Source organism: Rhinopithecus bieti, unplaced genomic scaffold (assembly GCF_001698545.2).
Source record: "Rhinopithecus bieti isolate Rb0 unplaced genomic scaffold, ASM169854v2 scaffold_2917, whole genome shotgun sequence".
Classification (NCBI taxonomy): domain Eukaryota; kingdom Metazoa; phylum Chordata; class Mammalia; order Primates; family Cercopithecidae; genus Rhinopithecus; species Rhinopithecus bieti.
Window position 1 is genome coordinate 1863365 of NW_016804148.1, and position 23749 is coordinate 1887113.

The window sequence follows — 23749 nt, forward strand, 5'->3', positions numbered from 1 at the left end:
CTCCTCTCCTCTTTTCTCTCTCTTTTCTTTTCTTTTCTTTTCTTTTCTTTTTTTCTTTTCTTTTTGACGGAGTCTCCTCTGTCACCCAGGCTGGAATGCAGTGGCATGATCTGGGCTCACTGTAACCTCCGCCTCCTGGGTACAAGTGATTCTCCTGCCTCGGCTTCCTGAGTAGCTGGGATTACAGATACATACTACCATGCCCAGCTAATTTTTGTGTTTTTAGTAGAGACAGGGTTTCACCATGTTGGTCAGGCTGGTCTTGAACTCCTAACCTCATGATCTGCCTGCCTTGGCCTCCCAAAGTGCTGGGATTACAGGTGTGAGGCACCATGCCTGGCCTTTTGATTTCTTTACTTCTGCTTGCTTTAGGCTTTAACAGCTCTCTCTCTGTTTCCTGAGGTTGAAACTTAGATTATTAACTTTAGAACTTTTTTCTTCTCTAATGTATGCATTAGTTGCTGTTAATTTCCTCCAGAGCGTACCACAATTTTTGATGTTTTATTTTCATTTAGTTCAAATTTCTCTGAGGTATTTATGGACTCGTGTATAGTATAGAAATGTGTTATGTAATCTCCAAGTGTTTGGAGATTTTACCTCTGTCTTTCCTTTATTAATTTCTAGTTTAATTCCTGTATAGTCCAAGAAAATTGTTTGTATGATTTCTATTATTTTTAAATTTGGTGTGTTTTGTGACTTATGATGTGGTTACTTCGGTGAATGTTTTTGAAAAGAATGTATATTCTATTGTTTTGGGATTGAATATTCTAAAAATATCAGTTAGGTCATGTTGATTGACAGTGTGGTTCAGGTCAACTCTATCTTTACTAATTTTCTGCCTACTTGATGTATCAATTAATAAAAGAGAGATTTTGAGGTTTCCAACTGTAACAATGAATTTGTCTATTTTTTTTGCAATTCTGTCAGTTTTTGATATTCTGTTATTAAATGAGTACACATTAAGGATACTAGTTCTTCTTAGAGGACGAACCACTTTATCATTTTCATCTTCCTCTCTCGTGAAGTCTGACTTGTCTGAAATTAATTTAGCTACTTCATTTTACTTTTGATTAGTGTTACCATGGAGTACCTTTCTCTATCATTTTTACTTCTATCCTATACTAGTCTTTATATTTAAAGTAGGCTTGTAAACAAAATTTAGTTGAGAATTACGTTTTATATTCACTCTAAAATCTCTGTCATTTAACTGCTCTCTTAAGACCATTCATATATAAAGTGCTTTTAATATGTTCACTGTATCTGTAACTGTTTGATATCTGTTGCAGTATTTTTTTGCTGCTTTAATCTCCTCTTTTTCTGCTTTGTATAGTTTTCATTATTTTATATAATTTAATTTGCCCCCTTTCATAGACATCAATTACACTTCCTTTTACATTTATAATAGTTACTCTAGACTTTGCATTATACATTTCTAATTAATCTAAGTCCACAGTAAATAACAGTACCTTGCTTTCTACATACCAGTTCTTTCCTCCAGTCCTTTAGAACATTGCTGCCATTCATTTTATCTATTCATATGTTATATACACCCAATATGTTGTTACTAATATGACTTTAAACAAACCATTATTTCTTAGGTTAATTGAGAGTAAGAAAAATGAAATATTCCATTTTATCTTCATTTATTCATGCTCTTTATTTACATAAATCTGAGTTTTTGAACTATACTATATCATTTTCCTTGTCCCTGAAGATCTTCTTTTAACATTTATTGTTGGGAAGTTCTCCTGGAGATAAATTCTCTTACTTTTTGTTTGTGAAAATCTTTACAACTTCTTCACTTCTGAAAAATAATTTCACTGAGTATAGAATTCTATTAACAGTGTTTTTTTCTTCCTTTCAATGTGTTCAATAATTCCAAACTCTTTTTACTTGCATAGTTTCTAAAAAGATGTCCTCTCAAAGTATTATTCCTGTTTATCTACTGGTAAAGTATTGTTAAAGCCCTTCCCACCCACTCTGGCTTCTTTCGAGATTTTCTCTTTGTCTTCTGTTTTCTGCATTTGAATATGATATGCTTAAGTGTAATTTTTTTTCCTATTTATTCTGATTGGTATTCTTTGTTTTTCTTGGATCTTTGGTTTTGTGTCACTCATTAATTTTGAAAAATTCATAGTGATGATTCAAATATTTTATCTCTCACAGTTTTGGATATTCTCTTTTTCTCCATTATTTCATCAACAAAAAGAGTCAAACACTGTAAAATATTTGAAGAGATTTATTTTGAGCCACATATGAGTGACCACAGCCCATGACACAGCCCTCAGGAGGTCCCGAGAACGTGTGCCCAAGATGATCGGGGCGCAGCTTGGTTATATACCTTTTAAGGAGGCCTGAGACATCAATCGAACACATTTAAGAAATACATTGGCTTGGTCCAGAAAGACAAGACAACTCAAAGAAGGGAATGGGAAGTAGAGGAGGGGGCCTTCCAGGCTATAGGTAAATTTAAACTTTTTCTGGTGGACAATTGGTTAAGTTTGTCTAAAGACCTGGGATATAGAAAGGAAATGTTCAGGTTAAGAAAAAAGATTCTGGAGACCAGGAGGAGACCAAGGTTCTTTTGAAATCTTTTTGTGGCTGCCCTTAGACACAACAGATGACAAATGTTTCCTAATTCGACCTTTAAAAGAAGCTGGACTCTTAATCTCCTCAGGATTGGGACGGCCTGGAAGAAAAAGATCTAGCAATGTTCGTAGAGATTCTCTACACATGCAAATTTCCCCCCACAAAGGACAGCTTTGCAAGGCCATTTCAAAATATGGGGTAAAATATTTTGACTTTCTTCTTTGTTACATAATGTCATGCAGGAGACACATTGGAAAGTAAGTCGCAATATATATGGTTCAATAAACCCATCTGATGAGAATTTATGGTGTGTAGAACAAGACTCTCCAAACCCCTTAGATAGGAATTTGGGCAAGATAAAAAAATATCAGAGCTAGTCTTCAATTTCCTCTATTTTAATTTTAGCTTAAGGAAGTTCCTATTGACAAATCTTTAAGCCCAGTGATTCTTTTCTCAGCCATGTTTGTTCTGTTAATAAAACCATCAAAATAATTCTTCAATTCTGTTATAAATATTTTAGAATTTCTAGCATTTCCTTTTAATTCATTCTTAAACTTCCCACTGCTGTGTTTACATCCTCCATCTTTTCCAGCTATGTCTACTTATTTCATTCGAGCCTTTAACATGTTATAGTTACTTTACATTCACTGCCTACTCATAGTAAAATTTTGTCCTATATGAGTATAGTTCTGATGCTTGGTTTGTCTCATCAAACTGTTAGGATATATCAGCCAACAGGAATTGACTAATTAGTAATTAGATCTTTGTATAAGCTTTTGTTTATCTGGAGGAATTGGCCTGTATTGAATGTTTACTGTAGGTTTAGGTATAGGTATCAAAAACTTAGTTCTAATGTCTTGGTTTTCATGTCCCCTTTGTATTTGGGCTTCTCTAATGACTCTCTTTATATAGAGTCTATGTTTTTCAGCTCTTTCAGCTCTAACACACCGTTTTTATACTGTAACTCTATTGCTATGACGATAAGGGATGGGGGGAGCGTTATATAATTTTAAGATTAAATCTTAGTCTTTTAGTGGGCTTTGTTCTTGAAATGTAGCCTTCATAAGTTCCCCTTCATAAGCCTCACGTCTTTGCCCATCCCAGCTCCCTTAGGTGAGACAGATAAGCTAGAGTAGACTAGAATCCTTAGGAAAATGCCCTTTCCCCAACTTGGATAAGACTCTAGTAAAGTCTTTTTCTGTTGATAGTAGGTCTTCGTTATGGAGAACCCTCTAGGCATATTTTACAAAGGTTACTTTTCTCACCCTATGCCAGAACCATGAGGGGGTTTTTCTTGGATTTTCTTCATGATGACCTGGTATGCTTAGTGTAGAATGGGGGCACCCTAAGACTATAGCTCCTGGAGTTTCTGACTCTCAGCTTCCATCAATTCATTAAAGTTATCATTTAAGTGTTTTCACTTGTTCATGGTTCCTGCAGTTTCTGCTCTAAGAAAAGAGGCCTTGGTCAGGACTCTCTAGATTTTCATATCTCTCTAAAATTCTGAGCAGTGGTTTGCTCTGAAATCTCAGTTTTCTAATGGGTCCAAGAAAAGTTGCAGATTTTCAGTTTGTTCAGCTTTATTCTTGTAAGGACAAGAATGGCAATCTTCAAACTTTATATAGGATGGAAATGAAACCAGAAATTCCCCATAGTCATTTTTTATACTTTATTTCTATTAGTAGTTATATTAAATAATTTTAAAGATCTGAATGTTAATAACAATCGGAAAGACAAGAGTGTTCAGGATTTTTAATGAAGTGATATATTTAATGAAGTGATACATTTGTGATGTATATTCATGTACATTAACAGTTTATTAAGTAATAAATAATTAAATAATAATAATGGATACTTGACAAGCAAATCAAATTCATCTTACAACTACATGAGATAAAATTTTTTATTTCCATTTTATAGATCAACAAAGTGAGACCAGAATTTTTGTTCTTAACCACTAATTATTTTAACTCCTGAAAGAATATTAAATTTCTGTCTATTTCAGACATTTGGGAAGGCAGATAAATATATGTTAAAAAGAAGTTAGCCAAATTAAAATGGATTTATTAATTAGATCACTTTGCAATCAGAAAATATAACATCTCAGATTAAGCAAGTATGTGTGTGTATATATATATATATACTGTAGATATATATATACACACAGAAGTATATATACATATATGTATCCTTCTGTTCTTAAAAATATAGGCAAAAGAATAACCCTTATTTAAGTATTTTTTTTTTTAAAGTTATTCCTTGGCGTCTATGTTTCTCATTATTAATATGAATTATTTTACTTGTTGATATTTTCAAGACATCAAAGGCAATAAAGTAGAATACATGGCATTGTTATGTAAATGACACCCTTAACACAGAAATGATAAATGCTATCTAGACTTTTGTTTTGTTTTATGACCAAATGCAGATAAATCTTTCACAACATTTATTAATATGCTATTCAATTCCCATATCTATGTTCTATAAAACGAAGTGTCTTAAATTTAAAAAACTTTTTGACGGCAAGCTATAATTATAATAATCGAAGTCGTTTTCCCGTAAGTAAATTATTTTCAGAATACAGAGTAGATACCAGGAAAACACAGTGATCTATTGTCTCTCATGTCCACAGTTTGTTGAACAAGATATTTTAAATTAAAGCTTGAAAAACGTCTCTGCTGGTATTTGGAATAATTAGCTGTGAAAGTCATGGTCCAAGACCCTTTTAAGATTTAGATTTTAAGTGCTTTTTCTTCTACTTGTCAAGTCTTGACATTTTATCATTTGGTATTCAAGGAAATTGAGACTATTTCCTCCTCCGAACACTGTAGACAAATTATATTTATGCTAGATAGCCAATATAATGCAAAGCAACCTGGTTTTGATATTTAAAAGTATTGGCACTTCTGCCTGAAAAGATGCTTGCTTACCCACATAAGAACCAATATCTATATGTAAGTAAAATAACTTGTGAAATACTTTTTTAGAATTAAATTTTCCAGTGGAAAATATTATATTATACATTCAGCCAGGAAATCCAAGTCTCTGTTACAAATTTCTCCTTGTAAGTCTTAGAAATCTTAAATGTATTGTTTCTCAAACTCAGCACATCTCTGTCCTCCTCTGTCCCTTCACAATGATTAAATAACCTAAGAAGATCTCATTGAAGGTAATATTGTATAGTTTCTTTGTTTGTTTTTTTCATAGTACACCTGTAGAATGTAAGCTCTTCAAGGGTATGACACTCTGCTTTAGTCACTGATAAATCCCAAGTACCTAAACAGTGCCAGACACATTAGGTACTCAATTAATGTTGGTTATCTGAATGAGGGCCTCCTTCTACTTGAATATAATTTCCCTCAGAACTGCTATTTCTTTTGGCTTACCACTCTATCTCTAGTGCAAGAGCAGGCATTCAATAAATACCTGTTGAGTGGGCAGCCGAATGGTGAATTGAATAAAATTACGTCAGCACTAAAATACTGGTGCTAGAAGGGGAATATGGTATAAATATCCCCTTCCCTATATCTCTAGATGACATATCTGACTTATCAATCATCTATTTTACATGTTAGGTTGTGATACTCCTGAAGAAAAATAAGTTTGTTCAATTTTTTTATGATTTACAATGGCTTTATATTTTCATTAAATATTTCCAAAGATTGAATGAGCTTAAAACACCAACTCAGCTATTAGGACAGACAGGCAAAAAACATGTTTGTTTTGAGTCTTTCAAGTACAAAGTTTGGATATTTCAATTGTCTTCACCATTTAGGACAATTTTCTTCAGATAAAAATTTAAAATCATCACTTCAGAAACCATTTACAATTCCAACAAAACTAAAAGTAGTGAAGACCTAATTGAAGACAATGTTGAGGTCTTATCTACATTTGTGCACATGTGACTGATGCAATAATGATTTGGTTATTGTGAACATGATGATAACTATAGTCAAATTAAGCATATTTATGTAGACATATTTTAGGAATATGAAACAGATAACTTAGCCATGCTATTATCCAATCATTTCTTAAGTGCATTCTAATTTTATATACTCAGTTGTGATTCTGGTTCTTGTACTATCAAGCTGTCTATTTTGTTAGTAGATATGTGAAAGCATCTGGGTAACATACAAGTTGGAGAAAACTAACACTCTTTCTTGGTTTCTTTGTCACTATCACCTTGTTGTGTAAAAAGATCATAGCTTTTTCTACCTAATCCTCATTTCATCTTTCTGTATTATTTGTTTCCCTTTAGTCATAACACAGTGAACTCAGATTAATAAGAAAATAGCATCACAGTTTAAGATAATATTGATTCTGGAGAACAACCGAGAATACTGTGTGTTTTCCTTGACAAATTGATAGGATGGAATTCTAGAAGCACCATACAATATCTTTCTGAAGAAAAATTCGAAAGGTTGTAAAACCCAGCCTCAATGAACCCAGAAAACCATGAGTGTTTGAATCACCATCAACAGGGGGATGGACGATCCTGGAAGGTTAATATAATATGTGCCTTTTTTGAAACAATCTTTATTTGCTTTTATGTTTCTACAGAAATGCTATCCACATTCATACAAATTTGTGAAGTTTGTGTGTGTGTGTGTGCGCGCGTGCATTTTTCTTCACTCTTAGGAATCATAAAGTGAATACTTTGAGGAAAAAAGAGTTCTCAGAAAATCTGTCATTTTTTTTAAGATGCTGATCTTTTCACTATTTCTACAAGGTATGCAGCTGCATAGCAAGCAGGGATACAGAGGGCTTTCCTGCTGAGCTAACAGGTTTCTGTTTTGATGGAAACAAGTAAAAATTATAGTAATTTTGAGGGTCAGTAGCAGAACTATCCTACATCATATGCTTAGATGGAAATTGTGTATGTCAGCTGGATTATAACTACTGCTGAGTTCTTAACCCTACTTAATGTCAGGGAGGATTTTACCTGGCACTTTCAGTTTATTTCCTTTAACAAAATTACTCTTAATAATGTTGTTCTTTATTCTCATGAGAAGAGTTTGCTACTTATCCCTCTGGTTTCTTACTAACAGAAGCTTCTATTTACTAACAATTAATTCTGGCTATATTATTGAAACTTAAGAAGTAATAGGAGAAAAGGGGATCAACACAAGATGTTTTTTCTTTCCTTTACAGCTACCCAGACATTAGTCATATCTAAACAATGTGGCATCTTCAGAAATTTCTCACAAGCACACCAAAAACAATCATAGAATGAGGGTGATCTGACCTCTCCCTGTGCAAACAAGTGATGTTTAATCTTTCCACTCACCAAAGAATGAACATCTCATTAAAAAGTAGTTTCAGGATGATGGAAGCAGGCAGCAAGAGATGTAAGAACTCTTACATTGTGTCCTTTATTCACATTAATATAGTTATTTAATAGCAAATATTAGTGTGGGTGTGATAGCAACTTTTTCTTGCAAATAAATCCCATATGGAAATGCGTATAATAAAAGTGAGCATCACTAAATGATAAAATTTCACCCTGTAATTTGTGTGGTCAATGTAAAAGATGTATCATCCAGATAAATGATCTCATCTGGGATGCTGAGGATTAAGGCATTCAGTTTTTTGTGTTTTTTTTTTTTTTTATCCTCAAAATAAAATCGAGCATTATTTAATTACCATATACCAGAACTGACTCTGCCTCTGACTTTCTCACTTTTTCAGCTCTCTTTACCAGCCCGTGTTGTCAATGTTTGTCTTTAACTAGCTATAATGATCTACACACCCACCTTGGGGAATTACTATGCAAGTATCATTAAAATGGTATATGAAAAATAATTTTGTGCTCTCAGGTTGTTCAGATACTGATATAAATACAAAGGATAAATTTGTGAGTTCCAAGTCTTGGTAAACTTCATCAAGTTTATGCCAATAAGAGATGATGCCATCAATTTCTGAGGCAGAGAGTGAATGGGAGTCATGATTAAGACTATAACATAAGCTTGTCCTGAGTTTTCAGACTAGTAACTGAAGGTTTGATATACCCCAAAGACATAATCCAGCACAATATGTTTTGCAAATATTTTAATTAGTTTAAAATTTTTAAATCAAGATTTTACATAACACTCATTTCCAGATTCTATTGAAAAATTTTAAGATCTAAATATAAGAACTACCCTCCTTAGTACATCTTTCTGCTTGCTTCACACATCAGAGATCCTGATCCTATTTCAGATATGTTTACAAAGTCAAGAGCATGGACTGACTAGAAGTTTTAGCAACTGATATCAGTTCAAGGCCTATTTTATTTGGTCAGTATCTTAAAATTGTTAACAATGACACATTTGAGAATTTATTCAGAATGTAAAAACAAGATAATTCTTTCCACCAAAAAATTTTATGTTCTGATACTAATTTATCAATGTTTGTACATATACAAAAATACAGAAACTTCTCTGTAGATTATTTGAGACCCATTGCATGTTCTGTAATTGAGTTCAAACTGAGGAAGGAAAGAGATGTTAGAAGAATAATAGAAAAACCTTAATTTCCGCATAACATTTTATTCTATTACTCTTCAGTTAGAGAGCCTTTCTTGACTTCCTGTTGCTCAGTGCATAGAGTTCAGAGACCTGTGTATGAATTTTTTTGTGTGGCTTTACCTTACCTTTCTTGCTTCATGTCTTAACATTTTTCTAAGTGATTTTATCTAATACAGTTTGAATAAATGAATAATTGAGAATCAGAAAAAGTCTCCACGTTTGTTTGGTTTTATAATTCATAAGATTTAAAGACAGATATACTTGGATCAAATTCTAGTTTGCCACTTAATTAGTTACGTGATCTTGAAGAACTTATTAATGATATGACCTAAACTTTTCTAAACTCTAGTTTATCACCTGGTTCTTAGTTTTCATGTGGATGAAATTACATAAGAATATACATATGTTTTCTCCTTTTTCCCATACAGTCCTCCATACAGTTAGTTTTCTGGTAGTGTTCCATTTGCTTAAAACATTTCCTAGGTGTCTTCAATATATAAGAACTTAATAATGCCTAATATAAGAATCGTACTCATCACAATATTTTGTTAACATCTCCTGTAACAAAATTTCAACCACATAATTTATTATTTGTTTAATGATTTAAGATTTCTCTCTGTGACTATGTTAAGATTTTTCAAGGGCAATGTGTAAATAACTCAAATATGTATAAAAATAGCAGGGATGATGAAAACAATTGGCATTTGTATATCAAGTTTTGATAAACCAAGGGCTTTCACATACTTTATCATATATGAGATTTACTACTCAAAAAGCCTTGTAATATGGGTAAGGTAGGTATTGTTCTTGTTACCCTATTTTCATATGTGATCTGAGAGACCTAGGAGACCTAGAGGACATGCCGATTTTTGCCTATAGTTAGAAACTCTAATTTATATCTTCTGTGCTTTGAATCCAGCGTTTTTCTACTACATCATATTTTCTTCTAAGGAACAAATAGAATCATACATATATGGTTGATTGTGACAATAAAAGTTCATTGATTGATTTATGAAACCTAAGATAGGTTTTAGAATACAGATAATCTTTTCTTCACAGAGTTTCACAAATGCGTACTTTTATTGTCATTGCATTTGTAGTTATGACAAATAAGTTTGCTCTAATTTAGAGATAAAGAAACAAAGTTTTTTGATTCACCAGGGATTTCCAGATCAACAGCCCTTGGGAGATGCTTTAAGATTACTAAAAGTTTATACCAGTGGCAGGCATCGCCAGAGCCCATCACTCCCTAGAGTAGTACACCCTGGTTTTCATATCCCTATGAAGACTGTGTATCACATTTCTGTCCCCAAAAGGTGCTTGTGTCACATCCCTGACTCCAAAAGGTGTTTTAATTTGTTACCTCTGGTAAATACATTCCTCTTGAGTAATGTTTTATCCTTGGAAATAGTTTCTTATGACTTATCTAAAAGGATGTTAGTTTCAATGGACTCTGGGATCCCAGCCCTCACTATTACATGTGGTTTCTACTGAATGGATTCTGTCTCCTCTGTCCCTGATATTTTTTCAAGTTAATTATTTGTAGCAATATCACAGTGAATAAAAGTCCTCAAGGTGAAAACCAGAATAGTGCTCACAAATAAATGGCCGACCTAATTATGGGTCTGAAATATATGCCGCAAGAAGGTACAATACTGTCTATATATTAATTTTACAAGGTCATAGATAATGGATCTGTACTACTGTAATCAAACAGAGGACGCATGGTACAATCCAAAAGAGAAGCAAATGGGTCTGGGCACTGGAGATTGCTCATGTGAAAGGAAAGGTCAGAATACTTATGCACCATCTACTGGATAGTTAAGCTTTCAAAACCAATGTAATTATATACAAATGCACTGAGATTATATAGATTTATTTATTAGGTATGCAAGCATACCTAGTCTTTATATTGGTCATTAGCCCTCAATATGAAAAAGATTCTTCAGTAGATTGTGGTACATTATATGTTAATGAATTGGACTTTTTTGTTTGTTTGTTTTAAGGTGATCATTGTGTCGCGTTCCAATGCATACGGATGAGAGGTTCTCAACCCATAGAAAGCCTCAGAATCACCTGGTGAATTTGTTAACACACAGACTTATGTCTCTCTGTTAGTTTCTGATTTACTAGACCTGAGTTGGGAGACAGGAATTATTTCTAGTAAGTTCCCAGGATGGCCGGGTGTGATGGCTCACGCCTGTAATCCCAGTTTACTCAGATGGCTGAGGCACGAGAATTGCTTGAGCCGAGGAGGCGGAGGTTGCAGTGAGTCAAGATTGCCCCACTGCACTTCAGCTTGGGCAACAGGGTGAGATGCTGTCTCAAAAACAAACAAACAAACAAACAAACAAACAAACAAATAAATAAAATAAAATAATTAAAAAAAAAAAAAACTAGTTCCCAGGTAATGCTGATGCTGCTGGTCTATGGTTAGCATTGATACTGATAAAAAAGATATTAGTGTAGCAAATCCTCCAGATACGCTTTATTAAAGCAGTTTCAGATGGTCTGATTTAGCCTGATTCCCCTACCATTATAAAGTATTCTGTTGATACTAACACACCTTGCTAGAGCTCTAATAGTGGCTGAGAATGCCTAATAATTTTTATTTGAGATTTAGGTTTTGCATAAAATAATACTTAGAAATAATTTTTTAAATCTAATCATACTATAAAGACTATGGTGGTAACCAGCAATCCTCTTGCCCACCTCCCCTGCTTGCAATTTCTGATACCCAGGGGCAACTATGTCAATCTTTTGTTTTCATTCTGTCATATGACTCCATATGTATAGATAATGTGTATATTACTCTTCTCTATTTTTTTCCTATTTTGGTTTTATCTACTGCTTTCCCATTAAAGAAAATATCTATTTAACTGTCTTATTCCAGTCTTTCCCTAAACCTCCAGTATACTTAATGTTAGTTAAGCCAATATTCCGGTTAGATTATTCATATCTAATCAAACAATGTGCTATGATTAGGCTTTCTTTTTTATACATTGTTTTTGTTTCTTATAGCCTTATCAATTGGCGCACTTTTCATTTGCTTAGTTTTTAACATATATCATTAATTAATTCTAATCTTTTTGGAAGAACTGTAACTGTCATTTCAGTATTTTTTTAAAGGAAAAAAGTAAGTTGTGTGTGTGTGTGTGTGTGTGTGTGTGTGTGTGTGTTTTCCCCCACAGAGGCATCCTTTGTGGAGCTTCTCTCCATTCCCCTATACAGTGGGACTGGAGGATCTCTGAACTTGCTACCATTTTGCCACCTCTCTGCAATGTTGTATTTTTTCCCTCTGTCTCTCATTTTGTTTGTTTGTTTGTTTTTCTGTTTCTCAGTAGGGTTCCTTTGACCTTCGTTTTCCAAACTGTCTCTTAATTTTTCTCTCCCTGATACCACATTTTTACATTTCAGGAACTCTCTCTGATTCTCTACATGCTTCTTTTTTAAATTTCTGTACCTCTGAAGGAACTTTTCTTAAAGTTCTTTGAGAAAATTAAATTTAGAATTTTGAAGTTTTATCTGGACCTTATATTGCCTCTGTTTTCTTCAAGTTTGGGATGCTTTTGTTTCTTTTTGGCCTCTTAATTGTATGTTAAAGGCTCTCCGAAATCCCTGGAAATCCTTTGCTGCCTATTCATACTCATGAGTGAAGTCATGAAAATAGTGACATGAAGTTCTCTGTGTACAGAAGGGCTTGCTAATTAAGCTATTTCCCACATGGTTACTGGGCGTGGACCTAGGAGCCAGTAGCTGTATCTCTTCCAGTTGATTTCAATTCTCCAGGTAGGAATTCCTCCATCTCTTATGTAAGGATGTCAGCTGTGGACTGGCAGCTTTCTGGAGGTCTAGTAAAGGAAGATACCTTCATTAACAATGTTTGATACATAGGCTAACATGGAACTATGATTTTCACTGCAGTTTGACAACCTTATATTCAACTGTTTCTAGTAGCCTGAGAACATACCATTCATGCTCCAGTCTTTTATGGATGGGAGTACAGTGGATGGCCCTCAGAATTCACCCCCTTGTTTGAGTTGAAGAGAGAACCCAGAAGAGTCTAACTGCCCCTTATTAAAAATGGTCACTCTTTATCTTTTCACCTTTAACCTGAGAATCGGATATATAAAATGTCCCCAGTTTTTACATATTTTGAAAATTCAGTGCCATAAAAAAATACTTCCTTCCCAGTAGTTCCCAGCTATTTACAAAAACTTTATGTGAGTTCTAATATCTTCTTTCCTGATGCATCTGATGCTTTATTGCCATTTTCATTTGACTTCTGGAGAGAGTAAATGTTAACTTTTGTGTTCAATCAACTTTTGTTCAATCTGCGTTACATTACTTCTTATTAAGAATTCACTATCTTACATATATCAAAATAAGGAAAATAGCGTGTCCCTGGTACCCAGAGAGAGCTCACACACTGGAGTTTATACAAGAATACCTCCATGTTTCATGTTAAAATTTATTTTAAAATTATCTATTTTAATCTGAAAGTTATGTTTGTAAATTAGTATTATCTAAATCAGTGTAGGAGATTTTCATTAATGCTCAGTACTTACCACTGTAAATGCATGGCTGAGACAAAACATGGGTTATGCATTTCATATTCATTTGATTCTTTAATACTTTCTATGCATAACTGAGTTCTAAAATTTCTAATTATAAAATGATCTATTCAAAAAATGCTTGACTTTTAAAAATGTTTGCTATATATTGCCAAACCTGTACTTTTCCATTTTCTTTTACTTTTACTATGTCATTTTCTATTTACTTTTCCATAACTTTTGTTTCATCTTCCTTTAAAAAATTATCATTCCTAATATTTTATATAAATTCACCATAATCTTTGTATATTTGTCCCTGTTTTTTTCTGAGCTCACCAATATTATGAGCAACAAATTCTTTGAAATATGTAGATTATAGTCACCTGATTGGGAAAATATTTTCTCTGATTTTAACTACCTTTTTTAAGGAAAGAATATTATGCCCCATTTTTATCCTTTCAAAACAAGTATATCTTTTATAAACTGTGAAGATAGGCTAAAGGAAAGAGAGTAGATAATATTGATTCAAAAAGCATAATTGCTTATATCCTATCAGCAAACTTAAAAGAAAAGTAATATTTTGTATCTTGAAAAGGCTGTTAGAATAAAATTACCTCACTGAAATTATTCATCTTTTGGCTAAATTGACTTTTCTTTTGCTTTCTAGAATTTTATTTTCTTCATTCAGTTGATGTATTACGTATTTCCAAAAAAGAACAAAAGAAAAAATAGCATGTAAATTTGAAAATACTTATTTTACATTATTTTGACTACAAGATTGTGAAGATAAATTTTATTCAAAATGACTATTGTTTCTTATTACCAGAAATGAACACCACAAAAAAGAAGTAGCTTCAGCGATGTACACAGAAATAATTTTCACGTTGACATGATAACATATTGGACTTTGGAAAAGCATGAACTGTATTTTGTGACTGTAGTTGATGACTGGGTGATAATTTCAACTATAAGTGTAAACATGCACTATGTTTCCAGAAATCTAGATGAGAGACAGTATTTAATAGTTTTTAAGAGCACAGTTTTGGTCTTAACAGAACTGGTCCAAGTCCTGGCTCTGCCACTGTGGTTTACCTCAAGTTATTTTAGTTATTTGATCCTCAGTTTACTCAGCAGAAAAATGGGGATTTACAACCCCAGGCTCTCATAAGGATTAAACAAACTTCTATACACAGAGTATTTAACATAGAACCTGGCACATAGTGAGCATTCAATGAATGGTTGCTAATGTTACTACAAAGCCGTTCAGATATGTTTGATCAAAATAAATAAAACTGTACCAATCCCAAACAAAATTAATTCAATGCAACACCAAAATTGGTAGCATTATCAATATTTACACCTTGGGCAAATAAAAACAGCTAGCCATTTATGCTTACAGGTGACACACTAAATATTAGTGTCTCTGGATGAAATAAAATAGGGAATGGTAGTTGTTGTGGGAGAGGTGTGCTCTCATTTTAAAGGTTAAAAAAAAAGATTTAAAATGTGTATAAATCTGGTCACCAGCAATAGCTTTCTTTTCACTATACACAGAGGATTCACTTATTTAACGGATATTCTTTGACTGCCTATTATGTGCCCGGCTGTGTTTACCTACCATGCAAAAGGAAATACCTCCTTTTTATGCTTGAATACTTTCCTTTTCCACAGACATTTCCACTGGGCCTGGGAGATGGGCAATTCTATTCATGGACAGATGGTTTGAGAAGAAAGGACTGGCATGACTATGAAAGCATTCAGAAAGAGGCTATGCGCTCAGGTATGAAGTTCAGTGTACGCCAAAGTGCTACTTCACTCGCAGCAGTGTCTCACTTGTCACGTAAAGGATCTCTAATTAGCATTTCTTCTGCACACAGTAAAGTATGTTTCATGGGGATATTGGAGGTGATACTAGACAGAACCTAAGTGACTTCAGAGAGAAAACAAATAATGAATAGTCTTTTTAATATTAGCTGCAGTAAAAGTCATTAAAATTTAATAAATATATAGTACTGTATATTCCCAACTGCTTGTTAATAATTTCTACGGGTATCCTGGGATTTATCAACAAGACTTGACCTGGTAGATATGTATCTTGAGCAAGATTCACTCCTTAGAGCTGAAGTGTATCTAACTGGCAATGCAAAGTATTTAATTTCTACCAACATTTCTAGACACTGGCAGGACGTACAGCAAGCCAGCAGGTAAAGCAGATGGGTTTCTAAGGTTGGCAATAGTTGGAAAAGCAATCAGGCAGTTAAATGGAATCAAGTAGGTCTATTTATTTGTAGCAGAGTTGTAGACTTGTGCTAGAGTTAAAGGACAAAGTAGCAGGAAAGAATAAGTCTTTACACTTTGGGAGGCCAAGGTGTGCAGATCACAAGGTCAGGAATCGAGACCATCCTGCTAACATGGTAAAACCCCATCTCTACTAAAAATACAAAAAATTAGCCAGGCCTGGTGGTGGGCACCTGTAGTCCCAGCTACGTGGGAGGCTGAGGCAGGAGAATGGCCCAGGAGGTAGAGCTTGCTCTGCCTGGGCGACAGAGCAAGACTCCATGTCAAACAAACAAACAAACAAACAAACAAAAGATAAGTCTTTCTAGAAGGACTTAAAGATTAGGTTGTTGTGAACAGAAATTCAGAAGGGTATATAAGTAGAAATACAGTGAAAGTGAGTAACTCATGATAGGAAACCCATATTCTTTTGTTCAGCCAAGTAAGTTATTTTCTCAGTGAGGATGTCACAGAAATAGAGCAGCTACAGTTTGGTAAAGACATCTCAGCAGCCATGAGACACTGCATTCAAGGTCAAATCAGCAGCCGAATTATGACTAGCTGCGGTGTGAGATCCTCTTACTCAACTAGAGTTAGGAACAAAATTGTTCTGGGCTGTGAAATGTTTGTAGCTCTGTATCAGGTATGACTGACTTAATTACAGTTGTTTTTATTTTCTTCCATTCCTTTTCTTCAAAAAAAAGGCCTGCCCCACACCCTTATCCTCAACTTTATCAAAGCAGCTTATTCCAAAGATGTTCCCTGTTTTCAGAGAATCAACTTCTTCCAGGTTCTATCATCTTTCCACCTTGGCAGTGACCCCATGAATGGTCATGAAAGTGAGTTCCTTACCAGCATCCTCACTTTTCTAGCACTTTTATCTTTTTCCTCTATTTGCTTGATCAACCCGGTATTAATCCAACTACTTGTTTCTCCTTATGACCCCAGGATGCTGAAGTTTTTTGGAATGTTTTCATAATCTTACCAATTGAATCTTCCACAAGTTAATAATAATAATAAAATTGCCCAAATTTATTGAATGCATGTTTTCTACTAAGTGCTTTACATATATATTTTGTTTAAATCTCAGAATAACTCTGATAGGTATCCCAAATTAAATAAAATTGAGTTCCTATGAATTTATTAAATTTTATCCAAGTTCAAGCAGCTAATAATTTGCAGCTCTGGATTAAGAACCAGGTCTTATCATGGTCCATTATACTCCACTATTAAATAATAATATTTGGACAATATGGAGTAACGGCAAGGACACAACAGGAGAAAGACACACCTAGGTTCAAATCCTAGCATTTCCATACAGGCACTGTGGCAAATCAATTTCTGTTTCTGATATTCTACTTTGTAGAATTTATTTAAGGATTAAAGATAATATACCTACAGTAATTGTCCAATTATTTGGACATATTGGAAAATCAACTAATGATAACTGTAATTATTAATCCATCTAAGTTACTTTAACATGAATTGGTATGCCTATCCTTTGCTTGTACCAGTGAGTTTTGAATGCAAAATCAGTGCTTCACATTTATATATGCTCCATATCACCCTTTCCACCTCCTGAATAAACTTGTCTTTTCTATCTTCATCTTTGCTTGGACCAAGGGAAAACTGATCTACAAAAGAAATTGGTAATATCACAAGTTTTAAGTACAAATTCTTTGTGTAATTAAAAAACTTTTAAAGAGTAGAATTTTTTTTTCACTGGAGGATTTATGATAAATTTATACACTAAAATTTATTATTTTTATACAATGCAATATATCATAAATAAAAGTGTATTAAAACATACATGTGTGTACACACACACTCAGTTACAGAGTCAAAATCAAATAAACATCCATGTATTTCATATATAGGACAAGAAAAAGGATCATTTGTGCCATTGTGACCCCTCCAAGACTTTAATTTTGTGTTTACTCTATTATTTTCTCTGTAGTTTTACTGCCAGTGTATTTATCCTGAATCAAATACTGGTAAGTTTTGCCAGTGTTTGACCTTTATCTAAAAATTTAATTTTACTGTATGACTTTCTTCTTTCACTCGAAAATATTTTTGAGATTTATCTAGGTCAATGAGTGAAATGTTGGTTCATTTTTACTGTTGTTAAATTTTCTGTAACATTGTCCTCTTGGTGGGCCTTTGAATAGTTTTAGTCATTGTGTATAATGCTGCTATAAGTATTCTTGTGCATGGTTCTGGGGTAGAGACAATATTTTATTAAGGTACCTATTTAATAGTAGATTTGTATGTCTAGAGAATGCACAATTGAACTTTATTAGGGCATGACTAGCTGCCAAAATTGATAACACCAATTTCATTTCAATCAGTAATGGATAGAATTCTCATTGCTGTACATCCTTGTGAATATTTGAAATTGTCTGACTTTTTCCCTAAATTTGGTGATATGAAATAGTCTCTCACTGTTACTTAGATTTGCATTTTATTAATGCAAACACATTAAAATGTGGTTGATATCTTTTTTATGCTTTTGGGCCATTTGTTCTTCCTTTTTGGTAAAGGTCCTATTCATTTCTGTTTCCATCTTTTGAATTATTTGCTCCACACAGTGTTCTTGATTTATTTTAAATTATATCTTTGGTGGTTATATTTAGTGACAAGAACTTATCCTACATTTTGTAGACTACTTTAAAAAATCTCTTTATGTATGGTTTAATGAATAGTTTTCAATTTTGAGATAGCCAAATTCAGCAATCATTTGTAAAAGATAGCTCATACTGATGTTCTACATTGTCTTTTAAAAATTTGATAATTTTGGCTGGGCACAGTGGCTCACACCTGTAATCCCAGCACACTGGGAGGCAGCGGAGGGAGGATTGCTTGAGCCCAGGAGTTTGAGAGCAGCCTGGGAAACATAGTGAGACCTCATCTCTACAATTAAAAAATATATATATATTCTTCCAGATGTGGTGACATGTGCCTGTGGTCTCAGCTACATGGAAGGCTGAGGCAGGAGGTTCACCTGAGCCTGGAATTTGAGGCTGCAGTGAGCTATCCAGCCTGGGCTGGAAACCCTGTCTCTAAATAAATACATACATAAATAAATAAACAAACAAACTTGATAATTTTACATTTTACATTTGGGTCTTAAATCCACCTAGTGTTCATTTTATATAATGTGAGATAGGGATCCAATATTTATTTAGTTTTTATTCACTTAACCAATTATTAGCAACATTTATTAAGAAATTTATCTTTCCTTCCATTCCTCTGAACTATTGACTCTATTATAAATTAAATTCCCATATTTGTTTGTTCTCTTTCTGGGTTCTCAATCTTGTTCCGTGAGTAAAAATCCCTGTGCTAATGCCACAATAGCTGATGTACTATATCTTTATTACAGCTATTAATAGCTGGTATAGCTCACCAAAAAAGAGCTACATTCTTGCTCTTCTTTTTGTTGTCATTCTTACATTGTATTCTTCCTTAAAATTTTGTATTCAGTTTTAAATTTCACATTAACATACGAAGATATGCAGAAAAAAGTGGGAATTTTTGAATTGTGTTTAGCCTATGGATGAATTAGAGGATTATTGATATTTTCTAATATAGAATATTCTATGATATATTATTATATTTATTTGCTACTTCTTTATTATATTTAAGGATGGCTTTGTAATTTTGTTCTCAGATTATGTTTAGTATTAATCTTAGTAAACTAATGTTATATTGATTTTGTTCACATAACGATTATATTGAAATTCTTCATTGTTTGTAATTGTAATATAGAAATGTGAATAACTCTTAACACTGATATAAATTTAGAAAATGTTCTAAGGTTTTCTATTAATTCAAAACATTTACCAATAGTTTATTTTGGATTTTCAAAATGTAGACACTCATATTTGCTAGTAATGACAGTGATTTTAAAAATGTTTTTTTCTATTCTAGACCTATAATTTTAGTTTTAGTTTTCTCCTATTATTATAATTGCTAAGAACTGCAGTGTAACATTGAATAGTTGGTAATAATGGCTACTTCTGACATTTTATGATTCTCACAAAAGGAATTTAAGTGCTCATTTTGAGATTTTATCTGCCTGTCTATTGTTAGATCAATTTATCTAATGTAAATACATTGTATCATGTTTATTAACACAATACAAATACACTATGCACTTTGACAAATACACTTATGTTACTTCTGAATCTGTTTTGCTGAGAGTTTGTGACTTTCTTTTAACCTGAAGGAGTGCTGATTCTATTAAAAGTTTTCTGTTCATTTGCATTTATTAACATAGATAAGATAAATTTTCTCCTTTAATCTGTTATTTGGGTAAATTGTATCTGTTGCTTTTCTAACAGAAACCAAATTTGTTATTCTAGACTAAATCTTTCTTTTTTTAATAACTATATATTGAGGACCGCGCTGGGGGTGGTGAAGAATGAACAGACACAAGAGACAAAGACAAACAGAGAACATGGCGGCCGCGTGCAGAGCCTCTGCCTCACTTTATTTATACTCCATAAACCTCACGTCAGCAGAAATAACACAATGCAAAACAAACTTTCTCTACCCAGATGTAACCTGCTTAGTTCCTTGTCTCTAGGCTCTTCCTTATTTGTCTGCCTTCTTGGCGCCTACTGGAGTTCATTAAAAGTTCAACTGGAGATACTGTCCTTGAGCCCTATCTATTCTTAGCATATTGTTTTCAATGGCCCCTGCAACTATATTTGATTTGTTAATATTTTGTTTGGCATTTTCAAATCTTTACCTATGAATTAATATTGGCCCCAAATTTTCTATTCTTATCAAGTCTTTGTCAAGTTTTGGTAACAGTATAATGACAGCTTCATAAAATGACTGTTTAATACTTGCTGTTTTTTATACTTCATAATTGTTTGTTGCAAACTAGAATTATTTCTTTAGTGATTATTATGGACTTTTTTGTGAATGAAGCTCTGTTGACCTGAACTTTCCTTGGAGCATACATTTTTAACCACTTGGCTAACATTTTATGTAGTTACAGTAGTAGTTGATTATTGATTTCTTCTGGAACTAATGGTATTCTTCTAGTAATTTGTCCATTATCTCTAAATGTTTATCTTTATTAACAAATTTATTTACTTATTCTTATGTCCTCATAAGATTTTTGTAATGCCTGCAATGCTTAAATTTATATACTTTTTTCAGATATTGTTTTTTTTTTTTTTCTGCTTTCTTAATCTATTTCTATAAACATTTTTCAGTTTTTTATTTGTTTGTTTGTTTGAGATGGAGTCTCACTCTGTTGCCCAGGCTGGAGTGCAGTGGTGTGATCTTGGCTTACTGCAACCTCCACCTCCCGGGTTCAAGTGATTCTCCTGCCTCAGCCTCTTGAGGAGCTTGGACTAAAGGCACGCACCACCACACACGGCTAATTTTTGAATTTTTAGTGGAGACAGGGTTCTACCATGTTGACCAGGCTGGTCTCGAACTTCTGACCTCTGTTGATCCGCCCAACTTGGCCTCCGAAAGTGTTGGGATTATAGGCATGAGCCATTGCCCCAGGCCAAAAATTTGTCACTTTTGTGACTTACTTCAAAAGCCAGTTTTGTCTCTGCTCATCTATTTTATTTTTCTCTAAATCTTTTCTGACTTTTAAAAAATTTTGTTTGCACTTTATTTTTCACTTTTAAAATTTCAACATTTAGTTTTGTTTCAGGGCATATGTATGCGGGTTTGTTACAAGGGTATATTACATGATGCTGAGGTCTGGAGTATGATGGAATCTGTTACTCCCGTTCTGAGCATAGTGCCCGGTTGGTAGTTTTTCAGTAGTTGCCCATTCCACTCCCCATGCCCTGTCCCAGTGTCTCCTATTCCCATCGTTTTGTCCAAGTATGCCCAGTGTTAACCCATAAATGGGATAACTCCCACTTATAAGTAAGAATATGTAATACTTCATTTTCTGTTTCTGGGTTAATTTGCTTAGGATAATGACATCTAAGTGCATCCATGTTGCTGCAAAGGACATTATTTCATTCATCATTATGGCTGCATAGTATTCCATGGTATACTTAAATATAAATTTATACCTCCTAATTTCAGTCATTTTTCTATTGTAGAATAATCATTTGGGAAACTAAATTCCCCTCTAAATATTACTTTAACTACATTGCACTGCTCTGTGATCCAGTGTTCCACATTGTAGTTATTTTTCTTTCAATATGTTTTGAAATGTCTAGCCCACTTAAAAGCACTGAAATTATCTTAAAATAAGAAAATTCAGAAACTCTTTCGCAATGAAATCTCACTAATCTTTGTAAAAGTATATTAGCATGATAGGCAGCATGCATTTCATTACATACTTTGTTAGTGTTTTCATTAAAGTTGTTACATTTATGTTTTGTTCTGGTAATTACAGCTCTGGAATATTTGGTGATTTTTGAGATATCAGATACTTTATTTTATTTTGTTTTACTTTTAATTTTAGGGATACGTTTGCAGGTTGATTCTATAGATAAATTGCAAGTTGTGGGAGTTTGGTGTACATGTTGTTTCATCACCTAGATAATAAACATAGTACTCAATAGGTATTTTTTTTTGATCCTTAATCTCCTCCTACCTTCATCCTCATGTAGGTCTTAGTGTCTATTGTTCTCTTCTTTGTCTATGTGTACTCAACGTTTAGTTCTCACTTATAATAAGAACATACGATGTTTAGTTTCCTGTTCCTGCTTTAGTTTGCTTAGGATAATGGTCTCCAACTCCATCCATGTGGCTGCAAAAAACATGATTTCGTCGTTTGTTATGGCTTACATAGTATTCCATGGTACATATTTACCACATTTTACTTATCCAGTCTACCACTGATTGGCACCTAAGTTGATTCCATGTCTTTATTATTGTGAATAGTGCTGCAATGAACGTACACATGCATGTGTCCTTATGGTAGAATGACTTCCTTTGGGTGTACACCCAATAATGGGATCACTGGATTGAATGGCAGTTCAGCTTTAGGTTCTTTGAGTAATCTCCAAAATTCCACAATGGCTGAAGTAATTTATATCCCCATTAGCAGTGATTAGTGATCACTAATGATGAGTGACGTTGAACATTTTTTTTTTTTCATTTGCTTGTTGGCTATTTGAAAAGTGTTCATATCCTTTTGCCCACTTTTTAATGGGTTTGTGTATGTTTTGCTTGTTAAATTGTTTAAGTTCCTTACAGATTCTGGATGTTAGACCTTTGTCAGATGCATAGTTTACAAATATTTTCTCCCATTGTGTGTGTTGTCCATTTACTGTGTTAATAGTTTTCTTTGCTGTGCAGAAGCTCTTTTGCTTGATTCAGTAGCATTTGTCAATTTTTGGTTTTGTTGCAGTTGTTTTTGATGTCTTCATCATGAAATATTTGCCAGAGCTTAAGTCTAAAATGGTATTTCCTAGGTTTTCTTCTAGGATTTTATAATTTTAGGTTTTACATTTGAGCCTTAATCCATCTTGAGCTGATTTTTGTATATGGTGTAAGAAAGGGGTCTAGTTTCAATCTTCTGTATATGACTAGCCAGTTATCATAGCACCATTTATTAAGTAGGGAGTCCTTTCCCCATGCTTGTTTTTGTCAGCTTTGTCAAAGATCAGATGGTTTCAGGTGTATGGCTTTATATCTGGGCTCTCTAGTCTGTTCCATTGGTCTATGTGTCTATTTTATACTAGTACCATGCTGTTTTTATTACTGTAGCCTTGTAACATTGTTTGAAGTCAGATACTGTGATGCCTCCAGCCTTGTTCTTTTTGTTTAGGATTGCTTTGGCTATTCAGGCTCTTTTTTGGTTTCATATGAATTTTAAAATAGCTTTTT

The 23749-nt window shown here is 33.5% G+C and overlaps 1 protein-coding gene across 1 annotated transcript in view; it reads left to right on the top strand.

The window, feature by feature from the left end:
• The window catches only part of LOC108526186 (polypeptide N-acetylgalactosaminyltransferase-like 6), a 555870-nt gene that overhangs the window by 414201 nt on the left and 117920 nt on the right, over positions 1 to 23749 (top strand). The window contains exon 3 of the mRNA XM_017866840.1: positions 15320 to 15428. Coding sequence (XP_017722329.1) covers positions 15320 to 15428 — 109 coding nt within the window. The remainder of the gene's footprint in view (positions 1 to 15319; positions 15429 to 23749) is intronic.